This window comes from Haemaphysalis longicornis, unplaced genomic scaffold (genome assembly GCF_048455015.1).
Source record: "Haemaphysalis longicornis isolate Haplotype H1 unplaced genomic scaffold, Haemaphysalis longicornis Haplotype H1 scaffold_6, whole genome shotgun sequence".
Taxonomy (NCBI): Eukaryota; Metazoa; Arthropoda; class Arachnida; order Ixodida; family Ixodidae; genus Haemaphysalis; species Haemaphysalis longicornis.
Window position 1 is genome coordinate 62,256,936 of NW_027526407.1, and position 27,228 is coordinate 62,284,163.

The window sequence follows — 27,228 nt, forward strand, 5'->3', positions numbered from 1 at the left end:
CGCTGCGATGCTAAGCCTACGCTGACCGGCCGCGGAGGTTCGGCGGCCCGATCGGGCGCCGCGGTTCGCGGTGCGCCGAGCATCCGAAAGATGGCGCTACCTGCGCTGAAGCATCGAAATGGGCTACGCAGGTGTCTTGGTCACCAATCGCCCAAACGGAAATTTTAGCTGAAATAAAGTTCCACATGCGAGAAAGGGGATGATAGTGTGGTGAAAAGTTGTGTTACGGATTGTCATTCGCAGTTGCACAGATAGCGGCGATAAAATATCCGCCACGATGCTAAGCCTAAAGTTCCCATCCCCTGAGCCGACCCGAGCAACACAAGCCAGTTTCGGGGTGTTGGGGTCGCCCCTCTTGTAAAACTCGCCGCGCGCGAGCGCCTTTCGTTTGGGTTCCCATAACTTCTTGGGGGCCCCCAACGCCGGCTTTCGCTATTCTAAAACTGCCTATTGAGGCTGACATGAGCGGGGGGAAACGCGCGGCGGGAGAGACGGTAGTGTAAGACCAAGTCGTGAAAGCGGAGGAGGCTTCCTCGATCCGATATGCAATCGGGTGAGCAGCTGAAGGGGAGGGCCATGAACCGTGGAGCACTTTTAGGTTCATTGGCTAACGAACACGATCGGCTCGCATTTCAAGCTGAATAATTATAAAAACAATGGTATCACCAGTCAACTGCTTTCTGTGTTGATAGCGCAGGACTGCGTCTTTGCGTCTTCACAGCTGCAGTCTTGGCTGCAATTAGCATTCTTAACGACTAGGAAATATGAATAGCCTCAGTCATATACCGAGTGGGTGCAATTATAGAAACAGCAGGAACCGCTCTTGCAATCTCCATTAACTCCCAAGCCCGCATCCTCAGGAACTCACAGGAGGCCTGTCGAAACTACATGCATGGTCGCGTTTGCAAACAGGCTCTCGAAATCAGGAGTTCTCATTTCTACTCCCCCAATGTTACTAGGGTCATCTCTATGGTTCCTACCGTCAGAGACTCGCCGCAGGAAATATCACAGCATATGTACTGGCCTGCGAATCACTTCCTGCTGTCGACTGTTTACGTACGGCGACCATGACTCGATAACCTCCTTCTCGGCCGCCCCCCCCCCCCCCCCCCCCTGGGGAATCAACTACATACCCCGATGCCACCCTCTCGGTGGTACAGCGGTTACGGTGCTGGGCGGCTGACCAGCTTCGAAAACGACTTGAGAAAGTGAACTGAATTGCTTAGTCTTTGCGCTTGCTAAATAACTTGACATATAACTTGCGCACACTGAATCTCAGCAGTTCATTTTTGTGCTAACCAAAGCAGCATGACTCGAGCGAAGATATGAAACAAAGCATCATAAACGTGCTCATCACAAACGGTGAATGTCTTTTGGACCATCTTGCGAAGATGCATACACAACGTATGCCCTACTCTGTTCGCGGAGAAGAGTCTCCCAATGGCGTTTTCGAAGACATTTTCGCAGCCTTTAACAAAAGACACGAAAGGAGGGGGAGGACACTGAGAGACTTCTAAAGTCCGTTTCTGCAGCACCTTCTGCATTCAAATAAAGGAGAACTTGGTTGCCCTATGTATACTCTGAATCTTCTTCTCTAAGAACGCATTTCTGGACTTTTACGGCCAATGAATGCGACCTCAAAAATTTTGCCGCTAGCCAGATCGCAAAATAAACCAGGTTATTTTGCTCTATTTTCGACGGTTCGTCAGTGCAAGGATCATCTGCAATCCCAAAACAGGCTGTGTTTTCTATACTAAGAGCCGGGGACGGCGCCGAAAAGTCAGCGGGGAGAGTCGCCAAGGACAACGTCATGTCCTCGGTGCAATTAAGAGTTTTCAGACACCTTGAACGGTTTACTGACGAAAATGTGCCTGAAAGCGGCCTGAAACTGACAAGCTGTGGGGTTAGCGTTCATTCCTGATGTAGACCTGATGATCGAGAAGGTGTTTTCACGCGCACCCTGGTTTATCCTCTATGTAGATAGGCAAATTCATAATGAACAGTGAGATGGTCACAAAGCATTAAATAGACCGCATTGTCAAAGAGAACCCGCTCACACAAGGCGGCTTCCTCGGGCACTCAACTGCTTGTATGTTCTAAAACACGACAAAACACTCCTTCAGAAACTCTCTATAAACAGGAGCATTGCATATCGCACATGCGTAAGATGTTTTTGCACTCTGAGAATTATTGAGGCAGTCAAACAGCCGGTATACACTTTTGACGAATCGTGCAGTAGAGATTCCTTCGGCGGGTAGCTGCTGAAAACTTAGCACCGTGGACATCGCAGCTGCGCAGTGGTTGCTAAAAACCTGTGCCGCCAACTTTCCAGACATCTTTGAGGCAAATGACAGATTAAAATGTCTGTCGCTCAGTCTTGGGATGGAACGAATCTTATGCATGCGTCTTTTTCGTAAGCCTGTCTAACATAATCGCTCTAAACAAGATGATCCCCTATTTTGAAATCACACTAAACAACATGTTTCCCAGGTACTTAAGTAAGTGAGGGTGCATCGAAACAGAAAAAGATCCTCCTTCCATTAATATTCAGATGCGACTCTTTGTAAGAGACAAAGCTTGCAAAAAGGAACACGTTCTGGCTTCCCTGGTCAGAGACAACAGCCAATGGTTCTAAGCTAGCCCCCCAAGGGACTTGCGGCATTGAAAAAGCAGGTCCTTCAAATCACTGGCAGGTACCCCTCAATTGGCAAAAAATAGCCAATTCACTGCTTCCGTGCTGTTTAGACACCTTTTGCAATCAAGACAAGAGCCTTGTTGCAACGATTATTGCCTTGAACTCCATCATATATTTCCAGGACTTCGAGCCTGCCATGTCGTGAGTTGTGCGCAAGCTCTTTCTTAATGTGCATTTCATTGAAGTCAGTGAAACAGGCTCTTTCACTCATGGAAAAAGTAGCCGCTTTTCTCTTCATAAGGTCGAAGATTTGCAGGAAGAACCGAACCTTTAAGGTCACTCGCTTTAGCCATAACTGCAAAAATCGCATTGACATCAGCCTCAGGAGTCACCTACAGATACCTATAACTCTCTGTTATGTGGTAGTAGACCTCTAGGGCAGAGTTGTTGTTTTGGCTCGACCAACTGCAATCAAAACGGGTCACATTGTTCATCCTCAGCTGCGACTCCAAGAGCAACAGCTGGAGAAACGTGTGAGCGACGCACCGGACGACTTCCTCAACGGTTAGGGTTTGACGCTGCCTCTGCAATCTTGCTTTCAGCCTCCGTGTCAAATCCTGTTGTTCCCGCAGCTTCGCCTTGGGCTTGGTGGTTTTTCTATGCACGTCGCAGTGGCTCGAACAATACACTATGGGAGAGGCGGTTTTTTATTAAAGGAGTGCGCTTTGTAGATGCTCAAGTATATTACAAGTACGTGACATTGTTCTGATCTTCAAAAATAAACTTCATTATATCTTAAAAGAGCCATGCAAAATACAAAGCATTTGGGATTGGCAGTGGCGTTACTAAGGGGTAGCAAGGGGGTAAAAGTGCCCCGGGCGCCACTTGAGAGGGGGCGCCGAGCCGAGTCCTCTCAACATGTGCCCGAGGGAAAAAAGCAGCCGTGGGTTACCGTATCTCACCGAAGCGGGGTGTCACTGCCACAAAAGTCCCTATTGAGAGCGCCAGAATGGGCTTGTTCGCACGACCTTGCAGCAAAAGAAAGGGGTTAATGAAGACAAGGACAACAAGTGGGCGTCAAACATGGGGCGCAATGTCAGAGGACACACACGGGGCGCTAGCGCCCCGTGCACCTCCCGGCACAGGGCCCCGTATATGTCCCCTTCTGTCCGTCCTTGTCTCCCTCAGCACTATTCTTTTGCTGCAATGTGGCAGTTCAAGTAATTTCTTTTCTTACTACTTTCTCTGTCACGAAGCGGCGCCACCTATGTGCGAATACTTAGGTACGGAGTCCAGGCGGCAACCCCAGATGATATCCAGTGTATGTGCGTGCTGCATGTATGCATGTGCTTCTGTTTTCGTTTGTATTCCAGAAGCGAGGGGTGGGGTGCGTTGCTCTCTTAAAATTGGCACCCTTACAATTAGATTAATCCTTTCCAGGTATTCTTACAAGGCGAGATGAACCACGTGCAGTAGATTTTAGAGATTCTCTTTTATATTCACTCCAAGGCATTATAGTCGTGTTCGATCAAAAACTATACCCGCCGCGAATGCTCAGTGGAAAGCGTTGCGCTCCTCAGCTTGCGCGGTTGCGTTCTATTTCCTGCCGCAGTCCCGAGCTAGCACATCAGGATGGCTAGGTTCCGATTCCTCACCCTTTGAAAGACGCTCTTCGCCGTTTTCTTTCCGCCGACTCACGGCCGGGCTACAGCGGCGGCGTCCGCCTCTCTAGCCCGGCCGTGGCCGACGCTGCTGCGTTCGTGACGCCGCCCCCGCGAATTTTAGGCTGGCAGAATCTCTTGTTTCACTGTTTGTGGAGCCACGTGTGTCAATCCAAGTGACGTAGAATCGGCAATTGTTGTGGGTGTCGTTTAAAGCTTTGCTTTCCAACCACCTTCACACAGAGCGTGGATTGGAGCCATTTTTTTTCTTGGCAACTTGATGACGATGAGCATCAGCACTGGCGTCACAAACGGCAGTGATATGTGACGAGGAGGCCACAGGGATTACCAGGATAAGCATTTTAACGCATCATTAGCATTAATTAAAAAAACGTGGGCATAGTATTCAGATATGAAGTTTGCAATAAATCATTTGAGCAATACATTTCATGGGTCTATTTTATGTAAAGCGAAACCAAAACTGGTGACCTCCATTTATTCTTTGCCTTTTCTTTCGAATTTTGTGGACTTCTGGCGTATGGTACGATTAATACATATTCTAAGACAGCTATCGTCCACTACGAACAATCAATGAAAAAATCACTCATTCGCTTTCCCAAAACAGCCAGGTGGCCTGTTTTCAACGTATGGACGGCAATAACAATAGTAATAATAAATATAATAATAACCATATAATAATCACTATCATTGTTATCATGAGGGGCGCAAAAATATATTTGCCATGGGCGCCATCTTATCTAGTTACGCCACTGGTGATTGCGCATATGCCATTGTGAACAATTTCTCTGTGGAAAAAGCATCATTCTGCCACAATACACTGTGTGTTCTCTTTATTACCTTACACCTTAGACATATAATACGTATAGAACACATAGAGTTATACTTTGCCTATTCGGACATCAGAACGTTAATGCAGAGTAAGCATGTCAGGCGACTGGCTTGAAAAACATTTATATGACTGCGTCAGAAACCTAGTCGTGAAGAATTTTGGCGTCAGGGATGCGAAACAGATTGTGTTTAACTTTTCCGACAACAGTGGAACAGATGCTTTTTCGGACAGTTATTTGTGCAACATTACGGAATATGGAGCATACTGTACTCCTCCTCACTTTCATGTCGTTGACTGGCATCAAGGGGATGCCTCGGCGTATTTCAGCAATCGCTCTACACTTCGCGTTGTACGAGATTTATTTCACTCAGCGCATTCAGGTTAAATAAATCAAATATTCGTAGATACGGAAAACCTCACAATGTATTAAAACATAAGCCTAATTGAAGGGTCGATATTTGTGGCGCGCACGTCGATAAACTTACAACAAAGAATAAACAGAAATTGTTTTTTTTTTATCTTTAGGGTCGCATAAATCTTTACAAGCACAGTTATGTCTCTGAAAGACTACTGGAATCCGATTTTCTCACCATTCCAGCCGCCGCTCACAGGGAAAACCGAGCAGGTAGACCAAAAGGGGCTGCCACCAACCACGTGACCAAAACGGGCAAATGAACCCAGCGAATTTGGGTGGCAGCGGAGAGAAAAAGATGGCGCTGTTTTCCAAGTTCCAGTAATTTTACGACATAATTGCCTCAGCTGCTCCTGTGCAGCTGTTGTTGCTCCCGCCATTGCGTTTCCTGGGACTGTGATTGCTGGGTCTTTCCGATAATGCGATTAGTTTTTCAAATGTGAATCGCAAACGCCTGCCTCAGCTGCAAGGAGGAATTAATCCGCATAACTGCTCAGTCTCTTGTCGTAAGTGTAGTCGTGTCAGCCACATATACAGCTTCGCCGTAAAAGTATTCGCGTACGGCTGGCCACGACTGAAACATTGATGATGAAAGTAAAACGCTCACAGTTGAACCTAACGCGCCTAAATGGCAGCGTTAGAGTCGCGTATACAGGCCTATGGAAGCGTACCTTTTCTTAAAAATGTGAACTCGCGGCCTTTTTGATCGTTCTTCAAACTTCGTCCGAGGGTAAAATTATTGCAATACACAGCCTCTGTTTTGACGAAGAGGAAATTACAGGAATAATTACAGGGTACGAGCGCCGAGCGTTCGGGGACATAGCAATGTGACTCTAAACCCATTCCATTTCCCGAGGCGACCTATCCGGATGAAACCTTTTTGATTAATTGATTGTAGTGTTTAACGCGCCAACGCAATGCAGGCGATGAGGCGGACCGTAGTGGATGGCTCTGGGTTAATTTTGACCCCCTGGGGATTTTTAAAGGGACACTGAAGTGAATTTGTCAAGCTCCCGTTTTTGCTTGCACTGCGTAGACTGGCTCAAATTAGCACACTTTTCATCGTTTATCCGGTTGACAAATCGGTAATTATTTTACAAAGCGCGAAAAAAGAAAAACTACCATGCGCGGTATGCGGCGGCTGCACCAACTAAGGCTGTGACGTTGAGAGGAGGGGCGCCGTGATTGGACGATGCCCAAGGTTAGCAATCAAACAAGTTTCGGTTTCGGTTCTGTAAAACATAACCAATGGCGTTGTTGGATGGGCATTCTCAATATCTCAGTAATCATCGTACCTCGCTTCTGCCATGTTGTCGGCTGTAAAATGCACAAGATAAGCCTCACAGGACGGCTTGTAGTCGTAGCATTCACTAGCCGAGACCTACGCAGTGCATGAACGCCCTCCGCGTACCCGCAGACGCCCAAATGTCATGCGCTTTTCCCCCGTATTTGGAGCTTGCCTCCGTCATGCCTGTATTGTAAAAAGCGTGTTCGCACCAGGCCAAGGGTCTGTTCATTCTGGCCTGTGCCCACTGCCTGCAAGCAGTCGGTGCTTATGGCAACAGCACGCCAATGAAAACTCGCTAGCGCGCCAGTGCCAGCCTGCGCGCGTTTTGTGAACTAGTTCGTGTAGCCATGAACGTTGCGGCCCAAAAAAAGGTGAACTCAATACACAAAACATCGGCGGAAAAAAAAAAGTTAACTTACAAAAAAAAAAAGCGCGTACCCGCGGGGATTCGAACTCGTGACTTGCAAAACACTAGCGCCCCAGACAACTGAGCCGCGGAGCGGAATGCGAAGGTCGTGCTTATATAGGGTATATATTGTACAACCGGTTTACACTTTTATTTAGTTTTGGCATTTCAAGCAGCTTAGGTGACTATTTGTTGTACTGCGCTCGTGCAGTAAGCGTCTCCCGAGTTTCCACAGTAGCTCACGTCTAGCAATTGCATTTCGTAGACGGAAAAGCGTTCGCAGATGCGTAGTCGTGCTGCTGACCTCTGTGCTTGTTCGCCCAGCGCTAAAAAGTGCTTCCCGCGCCCTAGTTTTACGCTGTACGGTAAAAATATCAGTTGATTTTAATTCCTTAGTACCTATATTGACTTCGCTGACTCTTCTCCCGCCTTCAAGAGGCCTTATATTTTCCTACTGGCGCACCAGTCAGCGAAGCGTCGCATGTGCGTTTGTGCAGCGCTTGTGTGAAGCGACCTTGACTTGGAGCTAGATACAGTGTACAAACGAACCAAGTAAAGAAAGGCACATTCTTCCATTCACAAACGTGTCCTGGCTTCGTTTCAACTAAGCGAACGAATTGCGACCAAGCAATTTTTTCTTTAACCTCCTTGATTGCGACGACCCGCCGGCGGCCGGCGGACGAAACGCTGGGCCGACTGACTCTGTCTGAAGGCCGGGGAGCCGTGCAGTAGCGCAGCCAATTGCCAGCTCACCCCTCCTGACGTCACACGAAAATGCCACAGAAAATGGGCGAGCGTAAAGAGAGGAGGACAGCATTTACGAATTAGTTTTTCGACTAAATAAAATCGCGTAAACGCGCCTAGAGTGGTCGAAACATGGCCTGGGGACTCCGGACTACAATTTGCGCTAGTAATCCCGCAATGTTTACATATCACTTCAGTGTCCCTTTAAGATGCGTCGAAATCTCGTACACACGGGCGTTTTTGCTTTTCGCCTCCATCAGAAAAGCGGCCGCCGCGGCAGGGAATCGCTGCTGCCGGGGATGAAACGTTTTTAACTACAGCGGTTGTTGAGGAAAGCGGCCGTGGAATAAGCTTATTTCTCCCAACAGTCGCGTACTTGGTCGGCCGCATTCACTGCTCCTTCCCAAAGCTCTGTGCGTACCCAGAAGTTGCCGAAAAACGGAGGCACGTCACGCTTTCCTCTGTGTCTAATTTTATTATTTTCGAGCGATTCTTCTTTCGTTTGTCTTTAAGGTTTATGTTTTTCCGTTTTCTTCTTAGGCGCGGCGGGTGCTTGAGACGTATTGCGATGGCACCGTTTCGGTAAGCGACGACGCCACCCCTTTTCGGGTTCCTCCACGCTTTCGCCTTTAAAAAAAACATGCACCCCTCCATGTAAAGACGAAGACGGTTGAACGCGAAGCTTTCTCGTGGGGGATTTCTTGGTAGGCTAATCCCCCACTGCGAAATTGTTCTGGAACAAACGCAGTTCTGGAACAAAAGCAGCAACTTTCGGGTTGCAATCCGTAGTCCAAATATTTGGGTCTGTGGCGTGAATTGGAACCCAGCGAGTGCTTTTACGAGTGGGTACCGGTTCAAGGTGCTAAACCTCAAAATGTAATGTGAGGCCTAACATCCAAAAACTCAAAAGGGACGTTAGGCGTAAGATCCTGCGGCTAACAGATTTAAGGCATGCAGAGCAATGTCATTATCATCATGCCTCGAGCTGTCGATAACGGATGTCGGCATTCACGTCAGAACATGACATATGCGTCGCGCCGTCGTAGGCCTGCATCATCTCCCTCTGCTGCACATTTTGTTCACTTCACCCAAGATCAACATCATCGTCACAGAAACTTGGCTTTCCTGGAGTGCGTTTTCGCGCACGGACATCATCAGTGAGAGGCTGAACGCTTCGCTTTAAAAAAAACAACTTTATTTGAAACCTCGTTTTATGCGTTGTGTTTAGGTGTTCGCATGTTCGCTGTAGTGCAAACAGACGAATACGATCACAGTCTGCACAGTTCTGGTGCAGGTACGGCGAGCAGTGGCGTAATTCTGCTGCCCTCTTGTGGACGCTGCGAGCCGCCGACTGGGCAGGATGATTGCGCCGGCAGACGGCACGATGACACGACTAGCGCACCCGTTCCGGTGGAACCTTCGGTGACATCGGCTGTGCAGCCGCTACCGATCTGCAATTGGAACAGGTAGCGAGTACTTCACGCACGCAATCGCAATGCACTTGCTCCAAGCGGAGCATAAACACTTTTTCGAAAATGTCTCCGTACATGCCATTCCTCCTGTAAGTGCAGCAGGCCTTTTTCATGTGTAACTTCTCGTCGAAACCTCTTTTTTGGTGCGAATCCAAACATTGTTCTGAATAGCAGCTGTTAAACACTTTAGCAATACACGGAGGGGATCAAAACAGTGAGGTCTTTGTGTTCCTTTCTGCAACAATCATTTTGCACAATCGCTATGTACCTAGGGGCCCTCAAACGTCGCAGTTATCTCTGCCTCTGCACCACAGTGGAATCAAGATGACATCGTCCAGCCGCTGCTAACCTTGAAATAATGATTAACCGTGGTTTAAGAAAAAAAATTAAAAAACAAATATCTCCCGCCTTCTAAAAAGTTAATATACTTGATAAATGTTACCAGAGCGGTCATTCCGATCCAAACATTGGAACCGAGGTCTCACTGCCGCTGCATGGGAGGCGAGTAGTTTGTTAATCACGCCGTAACACGAAAAGATAACTCTTGATGCGCGCCTAAACGGGCTGACTCTTTTTTGCGCCATTCTTAACCGGTGTTTTAACAAGACTCTCCCCCGCCGAAACTACCAGAAAAGGCAATGTTCCGTAATCGCTTCGCGCAGAACTCATACCTGGTATCTCGGACGTCACAGCCGGCTCAGCCTTGATCTGCCGCCGTTCCAGCCCCACGACCACTCCCCCCACGGGGTTGATTATGACGCTTTGCACCATCAACTTCAGGGGTTCCTGCGTCTGGGGGCAGCGGACGACGCGGTACTGCCTCAGGATTCGGCAGACAGCCATCTTGAGCTCCAGGATGGCGAAGCGCTTCCCGATGCAAATACGGGGTCCCAAGCCGAAGGGAAGGTACGCGCCGGGGTGGTGCTGCAGCAGCCCGTCTCCGCTCTCGTCCGGGTCGAAACGCTCCGGGCGGAACACGAACGGGACCGGCCAGACAGTTGGGTCATGATGTAGGTGCCACGTGGGAGCCATGATGCTCACACCCTTCGGAAAGAACTGGCCCTGGGCGAAAAGGTACAACATTTCACTTCGAAGAAGCCCTGCTGTTCGTTTTTGTCGCCCATTGCGATCAATAGAGAGTTTTAGCGTTCCGCCTGTTCCGTGCATTCTGTTCGTACCGTCTTTGCCGGAACCCCACGGCACCGTCACCCGCAGGCACCGCAGGGACGGCACCCCCACTGTAACGAATGCGAGGACACAGCGAGGGCACAGCGAGGGCCGGCCAGCGGAACTAATCCACCCTATCTCAACGAATGCGCAAGTGCCCAGTCGGGTCCCGGAAAACACGGTACGAACGGAAAGGAGGGAACAGGCAGAATGCTAAATTCTGTAATTAGTGGCTTTAAGAACAAAGAAATACATTACCGCTAGGACACGACGCTCTAAATCAGTATAATTTTTTTCAGAGTAGCTAGAGTCAAAAAGCTTTAAACACTCATTTATGGCGTTTCACTGCCGACTTAACGACACATTAAGCGATAACAATACGAACATGCCTTCGTGCATATGGTTACCATTGAATTCGTCGTTAAGTGGCCGTGAAATGCCTTAAATGAATAAAAAGCGTCTGCTTTTTGTCTTACCGCTCAATAAAACAGCCCGTGGCAGTGCTGAGCGCTTATTCAGTACATCTAAGCGCCAACTTCTTAGCTTACAAGGCCGCAACATAAATTTCATACCACCTTTTTACTGGAGATACAGCCGTACAGACGGCACGACAAATATCAAATATTGCTTTTAGGACAACGTCGCAGCCGTGCTCTTAGCTGTTGTGGCGTTGCTTCCCTCCATGGGGCCATGAAGACAAAATGAGAGTTCGGGTTGTAGGAAGCAGACTCGGTGTAGTGGCAGCGGCTTTCTACATTTTATTGAAGAGCGGACACGATCAGAACTGTGAGCACGGAAGACCAGAGACAAGCGGGTGCCAAACTGACCAAGCCAAGCTGAGCAAGCCCATCCAAGCTGACGTGACCATTCTGACGTGCCCAGCTGACCAAGCTGGCGAAGCTGACGTGGCCATTGTAGCACCGCTGACGATGACTGTGAAAGGATGTGCATGATGATGACAGTGGCGCCCCTACAGGGCTGTCTCCCTCCCGCGTTAAGACAAAAACAGAAGCGAAAGGTTTACAGCTATGTAGAGGCAATTGGCTAGGTATATCCACGTCCAAAGTTCATATACGGGCCAGGTCAAATCGTGGGTACTCTATGGGATAAGTCCAGGCCAGCCCGTTGAGGGCCTCAGGTGGCCTCACCTACGCAACATTATTAAATGTAGGAAGCGCATCCACTGCAACCAAGTCTGGTTCTTACATGTGGTGACTAGGAAGGTCCACTCCTGTCAACCGGCCAGCGGCACACCGACATGGCGAGGTGGGGGGACCTGCAAATACCGGAGTTTCGTATTGTTGTGGTCCGGGATTAAAACATGCCTGGGTTTTTCGTTTTTTTTTTTTATGTCACCGTGGCTCGCGTTTTGTCATTGCTGTACGTCACGCCTGCGTTACAATTCCCGTGTTGAAAGCGCTCTGACATGATTTTTATCCTAGCGGCCTAACCGGCTCCGTTCACTGAAGCCAAAACCGGCATTACAATCGCCGGACAATTACATCCCATTATATATTCAAAGTAATTAAAAAATTGGCGGATCCCAAGCATAGACGGGAATCGATGTAACGCGAAGCCTGCATCGTGATATACCTCCGTGGGTGGAAATGCGCCCCCGTGTGGCTTCTTTTGTAAGTGTTACAAAACTTGGCGTACGGGATGATTTTTCAGCGCGGTAGGTTGTGGCGAGTGCGTCGATAAATACCAGACGTAACAAGAACCGTAGTACGTCTCAATGTCCCTGGCGTACGTGCTCAGCTCCAGAAGCATACAGCAGCAGCAGCAGCAGCAGAAGCCCCCGTAAAATAGACGGATAAGCTAAATAAGTCGGCTTAATAATTAGCAGTAACTGTCTAGTCAGTGAGCGGTAGCGGTTTCGCCGGTTGGGTAAGAATCAAGACAGACCGCTCTCACCGGGAGTTGTGGGTTGGGGTGTCGTTGGCGTTCCCTCTGGACGGAACTTTACTAGGAGCTGCAGTCCCGTGTGGACTGAACTCGTTTGAATTTACCACTTCGAGTGCCGTTTGTACCGTACTTTTAGTTCTAATCGTTACGCTTGGACGGAATGCTAGACACAACATTTACTGAAATACAACAGCATCGAGGCATCGCTGGGCACACAAGGTTGCGGAATTGGGAGCCAACTCAAGCTCAAGCTGATGAAGTTGGATCGCGTAGGAATTTTAATTCCTCCATAGCGTCCGTTGCATCTGTCACATAATGAAGGTCTATAATCCCAATGACATTTCCGTCTAAGAAAACAACTGCGCCGGTAATCGCAGGAGGAAGGACGCAGCCCGCATTGTCCAGTCGCGTCATTGACAATGGTGGCTGCCGCCACTGATCACATGCCCTGGGGCTTGCACCAGATATCTGGCGTTGCCAAACCCAGCAGAACGCGACGCGTTCACCCAGTGCTCCTTCTCTAGCCACCCAAGGTGGCGCTCGGGAGCGTGAAAGCATCGAAGCGCACCCAAGCGCGTGCGATAAGTTACGGCTCCACCGCTTCCGAGGCAGACAGCAGCTTACGGACGGACACAGCTCGGCATTTACTCACCATGACGGTGGTGTCTTTCTCGCACTTCCTAGTCACGAACAGCACAACGGGTGGGTAGATGCGCAGGGCCTCGTGGATGAACATGTCCAGCCTCTTTAGCTGGTGCACTCGCTCGTAGCTGAGTTCTCCCTCAACGTCTTCAAGCGCGTCACGAACCTCTGAGTAGAGGCGTTCCTGTTCTTCTGGGTGCGTGGCCAAAAGATACATGATGAAACCCAAAGACGTGGCTGTCGTCTCGAATCCCGCTGCCATGAATATGAAGGCGTTGCTCAGCACGTGCCTGTCCTCGATAAGTCGAACCTCTTTCCCCCTGCAAAAAGAACGGGCGAAAATTTGTCGAGCGAGATTAATCTAAGACTTTTATTTAATCTAACCTCCTACTCTGGGCCTGGGCGAAACACCGCGGTGACCTAAAGCCCAGGTGTCAGGACTGAAACATTCTCGAGGCTCATGGAAATGCCGGTTTTGTAATAAAGGCTTTTAGAAAATATTTTTATGTTGTATTGGCAGTGACTAACATGTAAAAACTGATAATTTCATTACATTCGTTATTGTTTCAACCAATTTAAAATTCAGGGTTATTTAAAAACCTCTTCGGCTGCTGTCGTTCAACAATTTGGTTTATAAGCTCTGCCAGAGCTGCCAGACGACACTTCTGAAATAGAACCTGTCAATTCGGGTGTACCCCAAGGTTGTGTTCTTGGTCCAATATTTTTTCTTCTTGATATTAATGGTATTGTTGGTGAGCACAACATGAAAAAGGCTGCATGTTGATTTTCCGACTTATTATACTTTTAAAGCGCCAGAAGGTCAGATTAACCTCAATTTAAAATGGAATGACGTTATTCAGTGGTGCAACACATGTCCGATGTCATTATGTCAGTCACAAACAAGCATCAACGCCTTCTTTTAAAATACACAGCCGATAAAAACGTGTTATCGCGGGTAAATGAGTAATAACATCTTCGTTCGCATATATGTAACAACTTGCACTAGAATGAAAACATTACAAACGTTACTAATCAATCAATGTTGAAACTTCACTACTTGAAAAGATCCCTAGAAATGCTCCAAGATGCAAACATTTGTAGCCTATAAGAGCATCGTGTTAGCCATTGACGATTACGGAAATGTAGTTTGCTATCTATTCACGGCGGGCAACTTGTCTAAATCAAATCACGTACAAACCAAAGCACTCGTTTAATTTTTAATTGTTGTCTCCACGCCCCAATGCCCCAGTTCAAAGTCAAGGCTGGTTTATTGATAATTGTGGACGGCGATAAGTTAAACTGGGTACGTTTTTTAAACATGTTTAAGAACCACTTCAAAAGCGGCACTCGTGTATACATAACGTATTATACTTCACGTCACTCATCACCTCACCGACACTCGCTGAATTTAGCGCTATTCCAACCGAGAAACACTGTATAAAAGTATTGTTTTGTTTCAATGAACCGTGATAAAATGAAAGAACATTGAAGGTCGGATTGTCGAGTAATCTGATATTAACAAATTTGAAAGCCTACTTGTGCTTGAATCTTTTCTTTCTTGTTGTGCATTTTATTAAGTACATAGTCAGGCTCTCGGCTTGAATGTGTGCGTCGGTCCAGTGGCGTAGCCAGGGGGGGCTGACCGGGCTTCAGCCCCCCCCGAAATTTTTCCGGCCGTCGCCGTGCTGCCTGTATGCTTGGTACATCGCCTGTGAACAAAGCTGCATATCCTTCGAAAGTGCCACTAATAGAAGCATTTACGACTCAATGTCTGCCCTACGCAAGGGTGTTTACACAAAACCACGGCCGGACTCGACTCTTTTTCCGCGCTGCGGAAAGGGAGTCGAGCCCGGCCGTGACAAAACGAAGCGCCTGAAGGGTGCGGACCCCTGAGGGATGACTGCGGAGGGGGGCAGCCCCGAAAGCCACGGCGCCTTCGGGTAAGCTCAGCGCACGGGACGCCAAAGACATGCGTTGTGTTGCTTTGTGCGAGACATGCGGCAACACAGAGAATAATTGGCCGGCAGAGTCGTTCTCAGCAGAGGAGATTGACTCGGCCGGGGAAGCAAGGAGTGGTCCGCCCTAACTCGCAGCGGAAAAAAAGAGGGACCGCCGGCCATTGATGGTTGAAGACTGGTACGATGCAGGCCCAAAAGGGAACTGACGATCTTTGTATGTTAAGCAGAACAACGTGCAAGCGGCGGTGGCTGACCACGGCCGCTCCATCTCCTAGAAAGGGGGAGATCAAGCGGCCGTGGGCACACATTCAAACTCGTGCAAGGTAACTGAAGAATGCGATGGGGCTATGTATTGAATAAAACCTTTGCGAATGAGACACACAGCAAGGTATGCCCCTCTTCTTCGCGTCAGCTCTTCATTCTTCCTTTCTCACGTTTCTGTCGAGCCCGGGAGGGTTTTGTTGGAGTGGGCTCAGATTGTGCGCACTGAGTGTCCCCTTCCGACGGCGATGTTGCGACAATCAATTTCACCCCTGCGATTAGGCATCTTTGTTCGGCGGTATTCTCCCCTAAACTAGGAAACTGGAAAACAGCGGGTCGACAAAAAAGGCGCGCTGCGGCTCCCCGAGCCAGTCCCATTTATCCTAAATGTGAAGGATACCAGCCCTGCCACAGGCAGACGGCGTCGCGACAGTAACAACGATCAGATGGCCATATTCTACCTCGATCACAACTAAAGACCCTCAATTGCGCCCACGGCCGATTTTTCCCTGGACGGCGGCTGCCCAGAGCAGTGTATATTCAGGGGCCTGAAACACAACGGCAATTTGCCGCGAGAATAGAAGCGCCCCTGGTTTTGAGAAGCACATGTTCCAAGTGCCAACACCCAAAAGAGGCCCCGAATTGTAAGTCATTTTCTTCCTGTGATTAATCCTTGCATGATTACTGATGTCTTTTGGCGATGGAGGTTGCATTGTACGTAAAGTTGTGCTGTGCAGATCAGTTATGCATTCTTTGATATTTAAATAATCGTTTCCTTATATTTACACGACGCCACAGTACCTTGCATCTGCGAGCCAAAAATGTTTATCTCGTTTTATTTCGAATGCAGTATTCGCGTTTGAATATGTCGTTGAAAGCGCCCACGGTGAAGCGGATATGTGATTTTTTAATGAGGGAAAACGTAAATTCAACTCCTGTAAACGCCTGAATATTTTATTATGCACGAACGTAGAGAGGGTTACTCAGAGTGTATCGGGACAGCGTTAGTATCAATACACGAAGGGTGAAAAATATATTTGTTCTGGCTGCAGTTTTAATAGCTTGCTTTTACTGGGACGAAACTCCATGTGAGATAGCCGCTGTCGCATGGTGTGCCCGTTATCGGGACTTTTGTTACCGCGGTTTATATCGACGCGTGCATCCACTGCTACACCAAATTTTAAAACCATAGCAGCGTGCACAGCGCAAGTGAAGGACCTTCGTACTGGTGGCGAAGAAACGAACGTGCCTTTCTGGTAGAATTTTCCTTTAACTCTTCCTGGCCTTCTTTGAAGTTCTGTGGACGCAGGAGTATCGTTCTTTCAAGGCTCAATCGGTTGTGCAAGACAACAGAATTTCCCAATTAAATAAACGGGTTACAAACTGCAGACACTCTCAAGAGCACCAGCACACCTCCGCCTTCCTCACCCCCCCCCCCCCCCCCCCCCCCCCCCACATACGGGTGCGCGCTGTTGTCTTTCTTCCTGAATCCACAATTGCTTCGTATACATTCTAAAATGTTGCATGAAGAACATTTTGAGCAATCGTCAGCATTTCTTAAGTAACCGAAATGACCGAGCAATTATCACGGTAAACAACTTTACAATTTTTAGCCAATCTATCCTGTCGTAGCCTGAAACCATGCTTCAGTTTCAACAGCACGGTCGCTGTCAACCAAGGAAATAGTTTAACTGTGTCATTACTGACCGCTTCGTGCTGAAGCATGGTAGGCTTTGGTCTTTCTGTATGCGGGGCCATGCCAATACGCATGTTTTCTTGGTGCACTCCGGAAAACAAAATGCTGAATTGTTTCTGGCATCGCACTATGCCCGAAGGTCACGCTGGCTCTGCACATCTGCCCAATCCTCCGTTTTCTGGTGGACCAAGGAGATTCCCAACATAATTTCAATTTTCCGCGTCTCTAACGAAAGCTACAAAACTCCTGTGCGCCCTATACTTTCCAGAGCCCCCCATGCTCATGCACTGATACTTTTTTATCGTTTAGCTTTAAAACCGGCAGCGTGTACTCGGCTGAAAAATGGCAGCGCACGCGTCAGCTAAAAAAAGTGTGTCCTTTCATTAAAGTTTGAAACGAAAATGGTAGGACCGCATTATAACTCTTTCCTCAGATCTCACGACAAAATTCAACACAGCAATATTTTGCTCAGATTGCACAGAACATGCCTAACCGCAAATGGTCACACATCGTCGTATTTGCGTTACTATTTTTTCTTGCTAAATATTAAGTTCGATATAGCATCGAATAGTGAACTTTGCAGTGACTTGCTCTACCTCATCTGGGAGTGATAACTAAATGGTGTGGCTGCTCCAGAAATGTTACTGGATAGTACACGCCTTCAGGCAGACTATAGGGCATTTATATACGAAGCATTGAAAACTTGACAGGTAATAATGCAACTATTTGAGAACACCAAGCTCATTACTGCAGACTTTACATTTGGGCTGTGCCAAAATGTAAACCAGATCCATTATGTTACAAAGCACAAGCTTCTCATGTCCGCCCGGAGACCTGATAGAAGCTACGAGATGGACTGCGTTGAGACTCAAAACAGAAGCGCAAATTTAAACTGGCATGACTTAACAAATACCGATGGCTGAATTACTCCGATTTGCGTGTGGACTAATCCTGCCATGTTCGTGTAATTTTCACCCTTAACAGCGCTGTTATTGCGCGTGATGTCTGTGTGTTTAGGGTTGATATTTGTTAAAATTATTGCTAGAGATATAAGTACGCATAATTCATAGCATCTCGTTTTTTAAAGATAAGACTTGCGCTACACATAACGCAAGTGCATATATTCGATGTATACTGCACAGAATGAGCTCCATTGGCCTTACACTGGCCGCTACTGTACGGGCGTTGAATGCAAAACGTTTTATTTTGCATTTTGGACAAGAACAACTAAATAAAAAATCTAATTCTTACGGCCTACGTCATTTTATTGTGGATGTCACACTCATCATACTCCACATGTTGGTTGAAATAAAGCAAGCAATTGCATGCAACTATGGCCGTTTAATGCAATGCCTGCACAAGGTTCCCGTGCGTGCAACGTAGGTCCCGTGTCACGGGCAGAGATTTGTACCACGCGGTCTGAGGATTTCCGCCCAGTTTACAACTTCAGCTGGCACAAATACAATCATAATCAACATCAATATCATGAGAGAACCTAAAGGGCATTTTAAATACAAAATACAGCCTTGTTGAATTGAATAGCAACTAGCCTTTGGTAACTCGCACAGATCCATCCAATCACAGGCGTTTTTTCAACCGAAGGAATGCAATAAATGTCAAAAATTTTCAAATTTTGCGCTGTAGTGGTGATATCGGCAGGAGTGGTATATATATAGGCTAGCACTAAAACGTAGTTATGAGTGTGGTAACTGCACGTTAGAATTCAAATGATAAGATCAATGGAGGCCCCTCTACAATCGCTCAATCATTGGTTAAGTCTTTGGGCGCCAATCGTACAAACAAGATCCTGAACTGTCATAGTGAAATCGCCGCAGGAAAGTGGGCAGGGATTCGCCATTGCTTCAAACGTTTAATTTAATATATCGATTATTCCTTTGAAGTTTGCGATAAAACTGGTATCATTGTTATCGGGACAAGGCAGACTGTTTAATGAACCAAACATGTATTTTATCTTCATAGCCTTTAAGGGCGCTTGCAAACTACCGCGCTTTTTTTTCTTCGGAGTGGGGGGGGGGGGGGGTACGGAGAACAACCTTAGCCCCCCCCGAACAAAAATCCTGGCTACGCGCCTGCGTCGGTCATGCCTGGGTAATCTCCTTTAGCAGTGCATGTTCTTCCGATGTGTGTATCGGTTTTTGCTTGTTCTACCATTCGACACATCTGATCGGCGCGACACTGTGAATAGGCAATTATCTCAGCCTTCTTTCTCTTGCTTATCTTTTGCATTCTCTTTCATTTGTTTTATTGTGTCCTGTGTCCATCTTTTTCCACCCTGCTGCAACTCCTTAGCTGGGGTTAGCAGTATTACGAAGGGATAAAGAAACTAAAACATCCTTTTACGTGTAAGAAGCGACTGTCTTCCTTGAGTTCGGAAGCAAGTAAATGTTGCCGGTCTGGCTGTCACTGCAAGTAATGACACTGGCGGCTCGTCCCTATTATGGTCAGCGCTCCTCCTGTTTCATTTGTGCCTGTTTAGGCGCGCTGTTTCACCACAACATTAGACCTGCAACTTCCCCGACTGTATCACTGACAATGGGCGACCAGCCACTAGCGGTGACCAGCCGTAGGTCACCAGTATGTCACTGGTCACTGTCAGTGGGTCACTGGTAACCAGTGGGTTACCAGTGAGGGAGCGGTAACTTTCGCGACCAGGAGGCAATGCTAAGATCCGTTCTCCACAAATTCCAAGTGAACCACCGGAGACCTACTCGGGACGTTCCCATGGATGACTAACTTGTCCTAAGGCCACGGTTGTGTCACGTCCCCAGGGAACTTCAAGGCACAAGCGGAGGGAGCGGGACAAAAAGGTGAGAGAGGGCAAGAGAGAATAGGAGTGTAGAGAGAGAAAAAGTGGGGAGAAGAATCTGAGGGGAAAGGGTGGGCGTTGTCAGGATTTTGTCTTGAGGGGGAAACCAGTTGCGCCGCCGTAGGAGGGGGCGCGTAAAACTATTCATTAGCACAATGCTACACAAATCAGGACAGTATATTTATATACAGAACGATCGAAGGGCCAGAAATTTCGAACAATTCATCTTGCACAGACTAGATAACAATGTGAAAATAAAAAAATGTTAGGACACAGTAAGAAAAATTGTCCTTTGTTGTGCAAACCAATTCTTAGTCAGTCATCCCTAAATGTAAGCACCGGCGCGCATAAGAAAGTGGTTGTCTTTGTAAACGCTCTTTGTCTCTCTTCTTCAACTTTTTTTACGATGCAGCAATAGCATGCCGAGTCCATGCAGCCACTTTTTGTACAACGTCGAAGGAGGTCTTGTTTCCACCCACCGAATTACATTAAACGACCGCCCCACCGGAACAACATGTCGTCGTGCTGAACATGACGGAGCGCGACTGATACTCTGATGCATCCCCTCAGCGAGTTCCAGAAAATGCACTGGGTATTTATTGCCTGTGTTCTTTTTGGATCGACGCCAAAGTTCAGTTTCACATTAATAGTTCTCGAAAAGGTAGTATTTCCTACGGCTCGCTCATCGTTCTGAAAGCTTCGTCGCTCCCTCGACGCCATTAGGTGATGCAATAAACGCAAAGCAAACGCGGTGGTGCCTCCGAACTTTTCTCGCGGTGGTGAGAGTGCAAGTAAGGGATGAAGATGCAAAGAGTATTTTTCCTGGATTCCGGAGTGTTTGGCCTGCCTGTATTTGCCGCGCAAAGATCCGCACCGCAGTGAGATCTGCGCGAACCTGTACTGCGTTATTCTAAGTCTCTGAATATAGGTCCATATCTGTTTTTGCTGCTACCATTGCTTGCTAATTTTTTCCGTTATGAAAGAGCATCTACTGCTGTGCCTGTAAACGGTCCAATCTGCCCATTCAAAATATTCATTTTTTAAGTGCACAAATCAAAATGTACTAAGATAGTGGATACTACTTTTTTCCACAGATGCATTCTGCATATGTGGAATATTAGCTCGGCCAACGTCGCCAGAATCTACAAAAAACCGTTACCTCTATCCCAGTGTGAACCCGATAGGCGGCCATTCATTGCTCAAGATTAAAACTAAAATGCTTTCGATGAAGCTTTCGCTGCCGCTTCATCGATGCAGCTTTCGGTGAAACAAACCTGAGTAGTCTTAACTAGTAAAGAGGCAGAATAAACTCACGCTGTAACTTATCCAATAGGCATGTATAATTCAAGGTAAAATGCGAACTTCATGGGCCACGTTAAAGCCGGGGTTACATAGAAAAACGACGTATGCCCTCAAAGAATATTACTAAGAAAGAAAGAGAAACTCCGAGAAATATCTAATAAATCAGCTTTGATTAGTGATTTGCTCCAAATGTGGGTGCACCCAAACGTTTTCAACCCGAAACATTGCAGCCGCACCTAGGCATCTCTGCCTGTCCTGCTACAGCAGGAACTCCTCACTTGCCTCCGGATTCGGGATCGTCAACCAGCCTGGAAAGTTTTCTATTCTTCATCAAGCAAGCGCTACATAAAGTCAGCAGTGGGTTTTCCTTGTGAACTCTATTTTAGGTTTGCAAAAAGCTAAAGTGCACGAGCATGGCGCTTGTCTAAAACATCTCCGACAAGCTTTGCGCTCGAAACATCTCCTTGACCCTGAGAGACACGAGCTCACTTCAGCGCATGGGGGATGGGACATTCTGTAAAGCCTGTGATGACCAATTTAAGCCGAAAAATATGCAAGCATGAATGGAGCAGTGCGGCTAAGGAAGTCCGGGTAATGGAATGGCAAAACTGCTGGTGCGGCTTGGGGGGGTGGGGTGGGGGGTTGTTGGGGGGTTCAAGTGCCCCTTTTGCACCCCCCCTGTTGACGCCCATGGAATGAACGGCTTTCTGGCCGAGGTGGAATAAACTCGTCTTTCCACGTTGACTGTACAGTGCCAAGGTTATACGCGGCCAAACTATTCCTGTTTTCTAGCAACAAATGTTTAAAAAGGCGTTAAAAGCACGGACGAAACGCTCAGGTATCAACAAAGTGGGCGCCGTTTAGATCTCAGCCTCTGGGTGGGTTTTTTTCTTTAGGTTCGTAAACCTTGAGCGAAGCAATTTTTCCGCCAGATGTTTCATCATCTGTTTCATAAACCCTTGCATCCGTTTTAGTGAACATTTCCTTCCAACCATTTCTCTCCTATCATTCACTAATTCATTGATTTTGAATACAGTAAAGCCCGCTTATATCAAAACGCGCGAGCATTCTAAAATAGTTCGACATAGCAAAAATTTGATATAGAAAGTGAAGCACAAAAATTCGCCTGGAATGTCATTCGGTATTCTCGTGTAGCGCCGAATTAATGACATTTAGAGCGAATGACATTTGATGTAAATGTCATTAGATCTGCCATATCCAGAAATCTGGGACAGGAAGCTTCTAGTTCAGCTGGTTGGCACCACGTGGCGTCTCAACCTTCACGATTTCAAACTTCCCGCGGTAACGTATACGGTTATGCGGGAAATGAAAATTATAAGAAATGCTGCGGTGGCTGAGGGGGTAAGGCGTTGCGCTGCTGTGCCCGAGGACGCGGGTTCGATTCACGCCAGCGGTAGCCGTTTTCCTGATGGAAGAAACATCCCCCTCGCGAGGGGCACGATCAAATGCAGAGCATTTCCGGGGGCGCACGACGTTAAGCAGTTTGCGTTACGTTAATGTTGTTGCACTTGTGGCAACTGCTGACGAGAGAGCGCGGCGATGAGTGCGTTCCAGCCTCGCCGACACCCGCCTTTATCACGCCACGATCGCGCCACGCGCGCGCGATGCTGACGTCACGATCACGCCACAGATGTTGTTGATTCCGCGACGCGCGCGCCCCAACCTGTTGGGCGCGAACCGACCGCGGAGAGAGCGCGTGATGCGAGCGGAGAGTAGGCGAGGAGAAGCGGGGCTGACGAGAGAGCGCGGCAATGAGTGCGTTCCAGCCTCGCCGACACCCGCCTTTATCCCGCCACGATCGCGCCGAGAGGGCGCACCTGCGAGCGATGCGGACTACTACGGACGCCAAGAAGGGGTGACATCGTGAGTTAAAGAAATGCTCTGCATTTAAAAGGCGTATATGAGAGCGATCTTGCCGAAGGGGTGACGAGCTATCGTTGAGCTGTTCCAACCATTCAGTTCACTATTGATACGACACTTTCTGGGAAAGAAAACAACACTTTACTGGGGCGGAAGAACTGCGTGAGTGTAGCCTGCGTCTTGGAGCGCAAAGCCTTGCTGGCGACTGCTTGCTCCACGGTATCCAAACAGCCGACAAGCACAAGACCGCTGCCCTCAATAGCACTGCAGTATCGCCGTAGCAGGGCCACGGCAGCAACGGCTTAAGTCGTGCTCGGAAGCCGTACGGAGTCCTCGGCGTCGTCGACAGAGTAGAGACGAGCATGGATACAAGCGAATAACGTCGAACCCAGCGAACCGAGCAAGTGCGCGCAGCGAGTGGCGCGGACTTGAAGTTCGGAGACACCACAGCCCGCAGCGCACAATGTGGTGCTTTCGGCTCCAACGGCATGCATGCGTGGAGCTGGTTCACTCTGCCGTGGCCGCTGCGGCCGCTTTGGACGCGCCCGAGCTCGCGCGGGAGTCGCAAGCGACACTCGCGCCACCGCTGCGCGCCGATGTATTGCGGAAAAGCCTGCCGCATCGCGTTCGATAAAAAAAATCTCGTTCGATATAAAAAGTTTTAAATGCATGTAATTTTAAGCAGAATTATACAAGGGTTCGATATAGGCAATATTTCAATATATCCATGTTCGATATAAGCGGGCCTTACTGTATCGCAGACTTGGCGCTTTCCCTCCCCGCCCACCTTGGTGACTCGGCAGTCACAGCGGCGTCTCCTCCTTCCTGGGCCTCGAGCATGATCTGCACCATGTCCGTGGCGCGTATCTTCCGATCCCGGCGGCGCAGCGCGATCAACTGACGCAGGTTGCTGATTATCTGCTGCGTGACCTTGTAGTAGTCGCTGATCCAGTAGAGCGCGGTGAAAAGATAGCGTAGAGCGGGAAATCGGATGGCGTTTTGAACCGCGGGGTGCTCGGCCTCTTCGAAGATCTTGCGGACGCCAAGGAGAAGAGGGTCGTTGGGGTTTCTTTGGCAGTCCACCTGGAGCAGGTAAATGCTGCACATTAGTGGAGAACATAAGCAACAGCGAAAACAAAAATTCAGGACGATCAGGCGAAAACGAAAATAGGTTTGCGCCTTGGTTCTTTAATGAATGCAAAAAATGAACAAAGCTTCAATCAATCAATCAATCAATCAATCAATCAATCAATCAATCAATCAATGCCTTGATATTAACTGCAACCATTCCCACTAGGCCGGTCTATCAACCATCTCTGTTGGCGTAATCTCTATCTCTGTTGTGCAGAATAGGCTGTAATGTTTTTTTTCTTCAATTTGGCGTGATGCCGCTAAGAACAAAGCTTTGTGGGGTTTTTAGTGTGAAGCAAAGCGTGGCTTTAATCCATGGTATCACACTTTGTTAGCTTGAACTTATGCGACCCCACGTGTGCGCGCCAAATATTTTTGCCCGTCACCCAAGACGTGGTGCATATGGAAGGAAGAGACGGCTGCCATGTCGTCGTGTTTCCTTCGATGTGTTCCTTGCGAGCTAAAACTAAACGGTAAATATACGTGACATCATCCCGGTGGGTTAATCCAGGTAAATTCAAAATAGCCTGTGGACTTCAGCAATATACGTGTAAACAAAACACGCTATTGTACATTTTTTCCAAGGCCTCGCATGAAAATGCAGCGTGTGCATGATGCGTACCAGTACGGAATGTGCCATGCTCGTTGTGTTCATAACTGCTCAATTTTAACAGCGATAAATTGTTAGATTGATTATGAGGTTTCAGGCGCCGACACTGCACAGGCGAAGAGGGGCTCCGTTGTGGAGCGCTCTGGATGAATTTTGGCATCTGGGTATCTTTACCGAGCGCCGAAATATCGAACAAACGGGCGTTTTCGCTTCTTGACCTCATTAGAAAAGCGGCCGCCGCGGCCGGGAAGTGAACCCGCGTTCTTGGACTCACCAGAGAAATCACTAGGAGAGGAGAAAAGAACAGTGCACTGGGTTTCGCATCGAACGTTTCATTGCGTTTGGCCAAGTCAGTTGTGGTAAAGACATACGCCTCACCAGGGTGTAGGAACAAATGGTCCCGGAACAAATGGTCCCGGAACAAATGGCCCCGGAACTTATGGTCCCGGAACAAATGGTCCCAACTCGAAAGTAGGAACAAATGGTCCCGGAACTTATGGTCCCGCGACAAACAGTCCCAGGCACCTCTTCGGGCAAAATGATTCTATGAAACTCCACGTTGGTTTTCTGTTCAAATTTGTTGTATCTTGCAGTTCATAATTTCTTTAGTTCTTATTTTTTTGTTTTCTTTGTTTTTCAGATTCCGTTAAACTGGTTATCTCAATTTACGCTATGATATTGATTAAACGCGGTATTTCTGCCAACCATGCAATATTGTTCTAGTGCAGGGCATTTGGTCCGTTTGGGGAATTTTTTTATTCGTATTTCCGCCGTTTTTCTCCGGCCTTTTTTTATTTTTGTTTTCGCGTTTTTTATACGTTGAAGACGAATATTGTTATTTATTACTTCTCTCTCTCTCTTCAGTTATTCGATTTTTGTAATGTTTTCAATTTTTCTGTCTTCGACATTTTGGTTTATTAAAACATCGTTATTTCAACTATCTGCCTTGTCACTAAATAACCAATGAATGTGCTACGTGCAAACACAGGGGAAAAAAGAAGCCACGTGGGAAACATGCGGCTCCATCCATGATTTACAGAATACGTAGAGGCATGCCTCAGAAAGAAGCAAGCACTTTGCGGGTGCGTGCGAAGTGAGTTCTATGCCCCCTCCCTTCCCCTCATAAGGTTTTCTCAGTCACCGCAACTATTTCTAGGCACGGCCAGACTTAATGCTCCCTTACCGTTTAAAGATAGTTTCTGAGTCAGGCCGTGTTCCAGGAAGCCGCACCTGTAGCGGGACGCCGCTAGTAAGCGACATTGGTGACAGGCACAGTCTTCAGACATGCGGACGTCTGATCGCGAGCATCGGCTGAGCCACTGGTCAAGCCAGGCTGTCGCGACAGTCAGCACCATGACCAATTTCTTGTAAAGAGGGTAATGAGGGCCATCTCAAGCAAAGAAATTTGTTACCGAAGCGAGTGCACTTAGAGCCACTAAATAAAAAAATTGTGGCAGCCCGTTATTGTATTCGCTTCAAACACCGGCCCTGGGCTGCCCAGTACAGTTGATTTTGATTGAAGTGTCTGCCACTGGTTTGCCTGGTATTCGGAATAACCAGAAGGGCGTGCAAAGGAATCACGCGAGGACGTACATGTGCGACAAAAAACTGTATACCGCATTTCACTCAAGTAAATTCAGGCTTAGCAAATATATTATATATCAACAGATGCAAAATATATTGTGCACAAATACAAACATATAAACATAAACACACTGACCCCCTTCCTTCCCTCATACAGGCGCTCATGCATAGGAGCAGTAGAGGAGGGACCATTTCTCCCTAGTTTTAAGTTGGGACCATTTGTTCCGGGACCATTAATTAGTTCCAGGACCATAAGTTCCGGGGCCATTAGTTCCGGGACCATTAGTTCCGGGACCATTAGTTCCGGGACCGGCCTCACCATGGTGTGAACCAACCATGCCACTAACGTCGAGTGCTCACCTGCCACGCGAACGCACACTTTGTGATGACGTCGAGAGAGTATCCCTGCGCCAGTTTCAGCATGTCGACCGGCTGGCCATTGCAGCATCGCTCCTCGAGGATTTCCATCAAGGTGTCCACGCAGCCATGCACGGTGGGCGACATCTGCTTCATCTTGACCGAGCTGAACGTTGGGTTGAGCACGCTGCGCACCCGCTTCCACTCGGCGCCTGGAGACAGGACGAACCCGCGTGGTCATGAGCTGATCTCTGCTGAATCAGTGCGAATTGTGTTTGCGCTTCACCATCATCTGACCAGCAACCCACCGCGAAATCTCGATACTGTTCGGGTGGCGCCAAATATCTGCAGTACAAATGCGTAAACGGTCAAAATAACACATGTAGCGAAAATAATGGCACTAATGTATATGTGGTGGCCGAATTCAGAATTTTAACCC

The 27,228-nt window shown here is 48.0% G+C and overlaps 1 protein-coding gene across 2 annotated transcripts in view; it reads right to left on the reverse strand.

The window, feature by feature from the left end:
* Positions 1–9,174: 9,174 nt before the first annotated feature.
* Positions 9,175–27,228, reverse strand: part of LOC144142809 (cytochrome P450 3A6-like) — a 50,342-nt gene continuing 32,288 nt past the window's right edge. For both annotated transcript variants that reach the window (XM_077674581.1, XM_077674580.1), the window contains 5 exons: positions 26,793–27,001; positions 23,895–24,190; positions 13,193–13,502; positions 10,140–10,530; positions 9,175–9,447 (listed from right to left, as the gene is read on the reverse strand). In XM_077674581.1, coding sequence (XP_077530707.1) covers positions 9,440–9,447; positions 10,140–10,530; positions 13,193–13,502; positions 23,895–24,190; positions 26,793–27,001 — 1,214 coding nt within the window. In that variant the 3' untranslated portion in view covers positions 9,175–9,439. The remainder of the gene's footprint in view (positions 9,448–10,139; positions 10,531–13,192; positions 13,503–23,894; positions 24,191–26,792; positions 27,002–27,228) is intronic.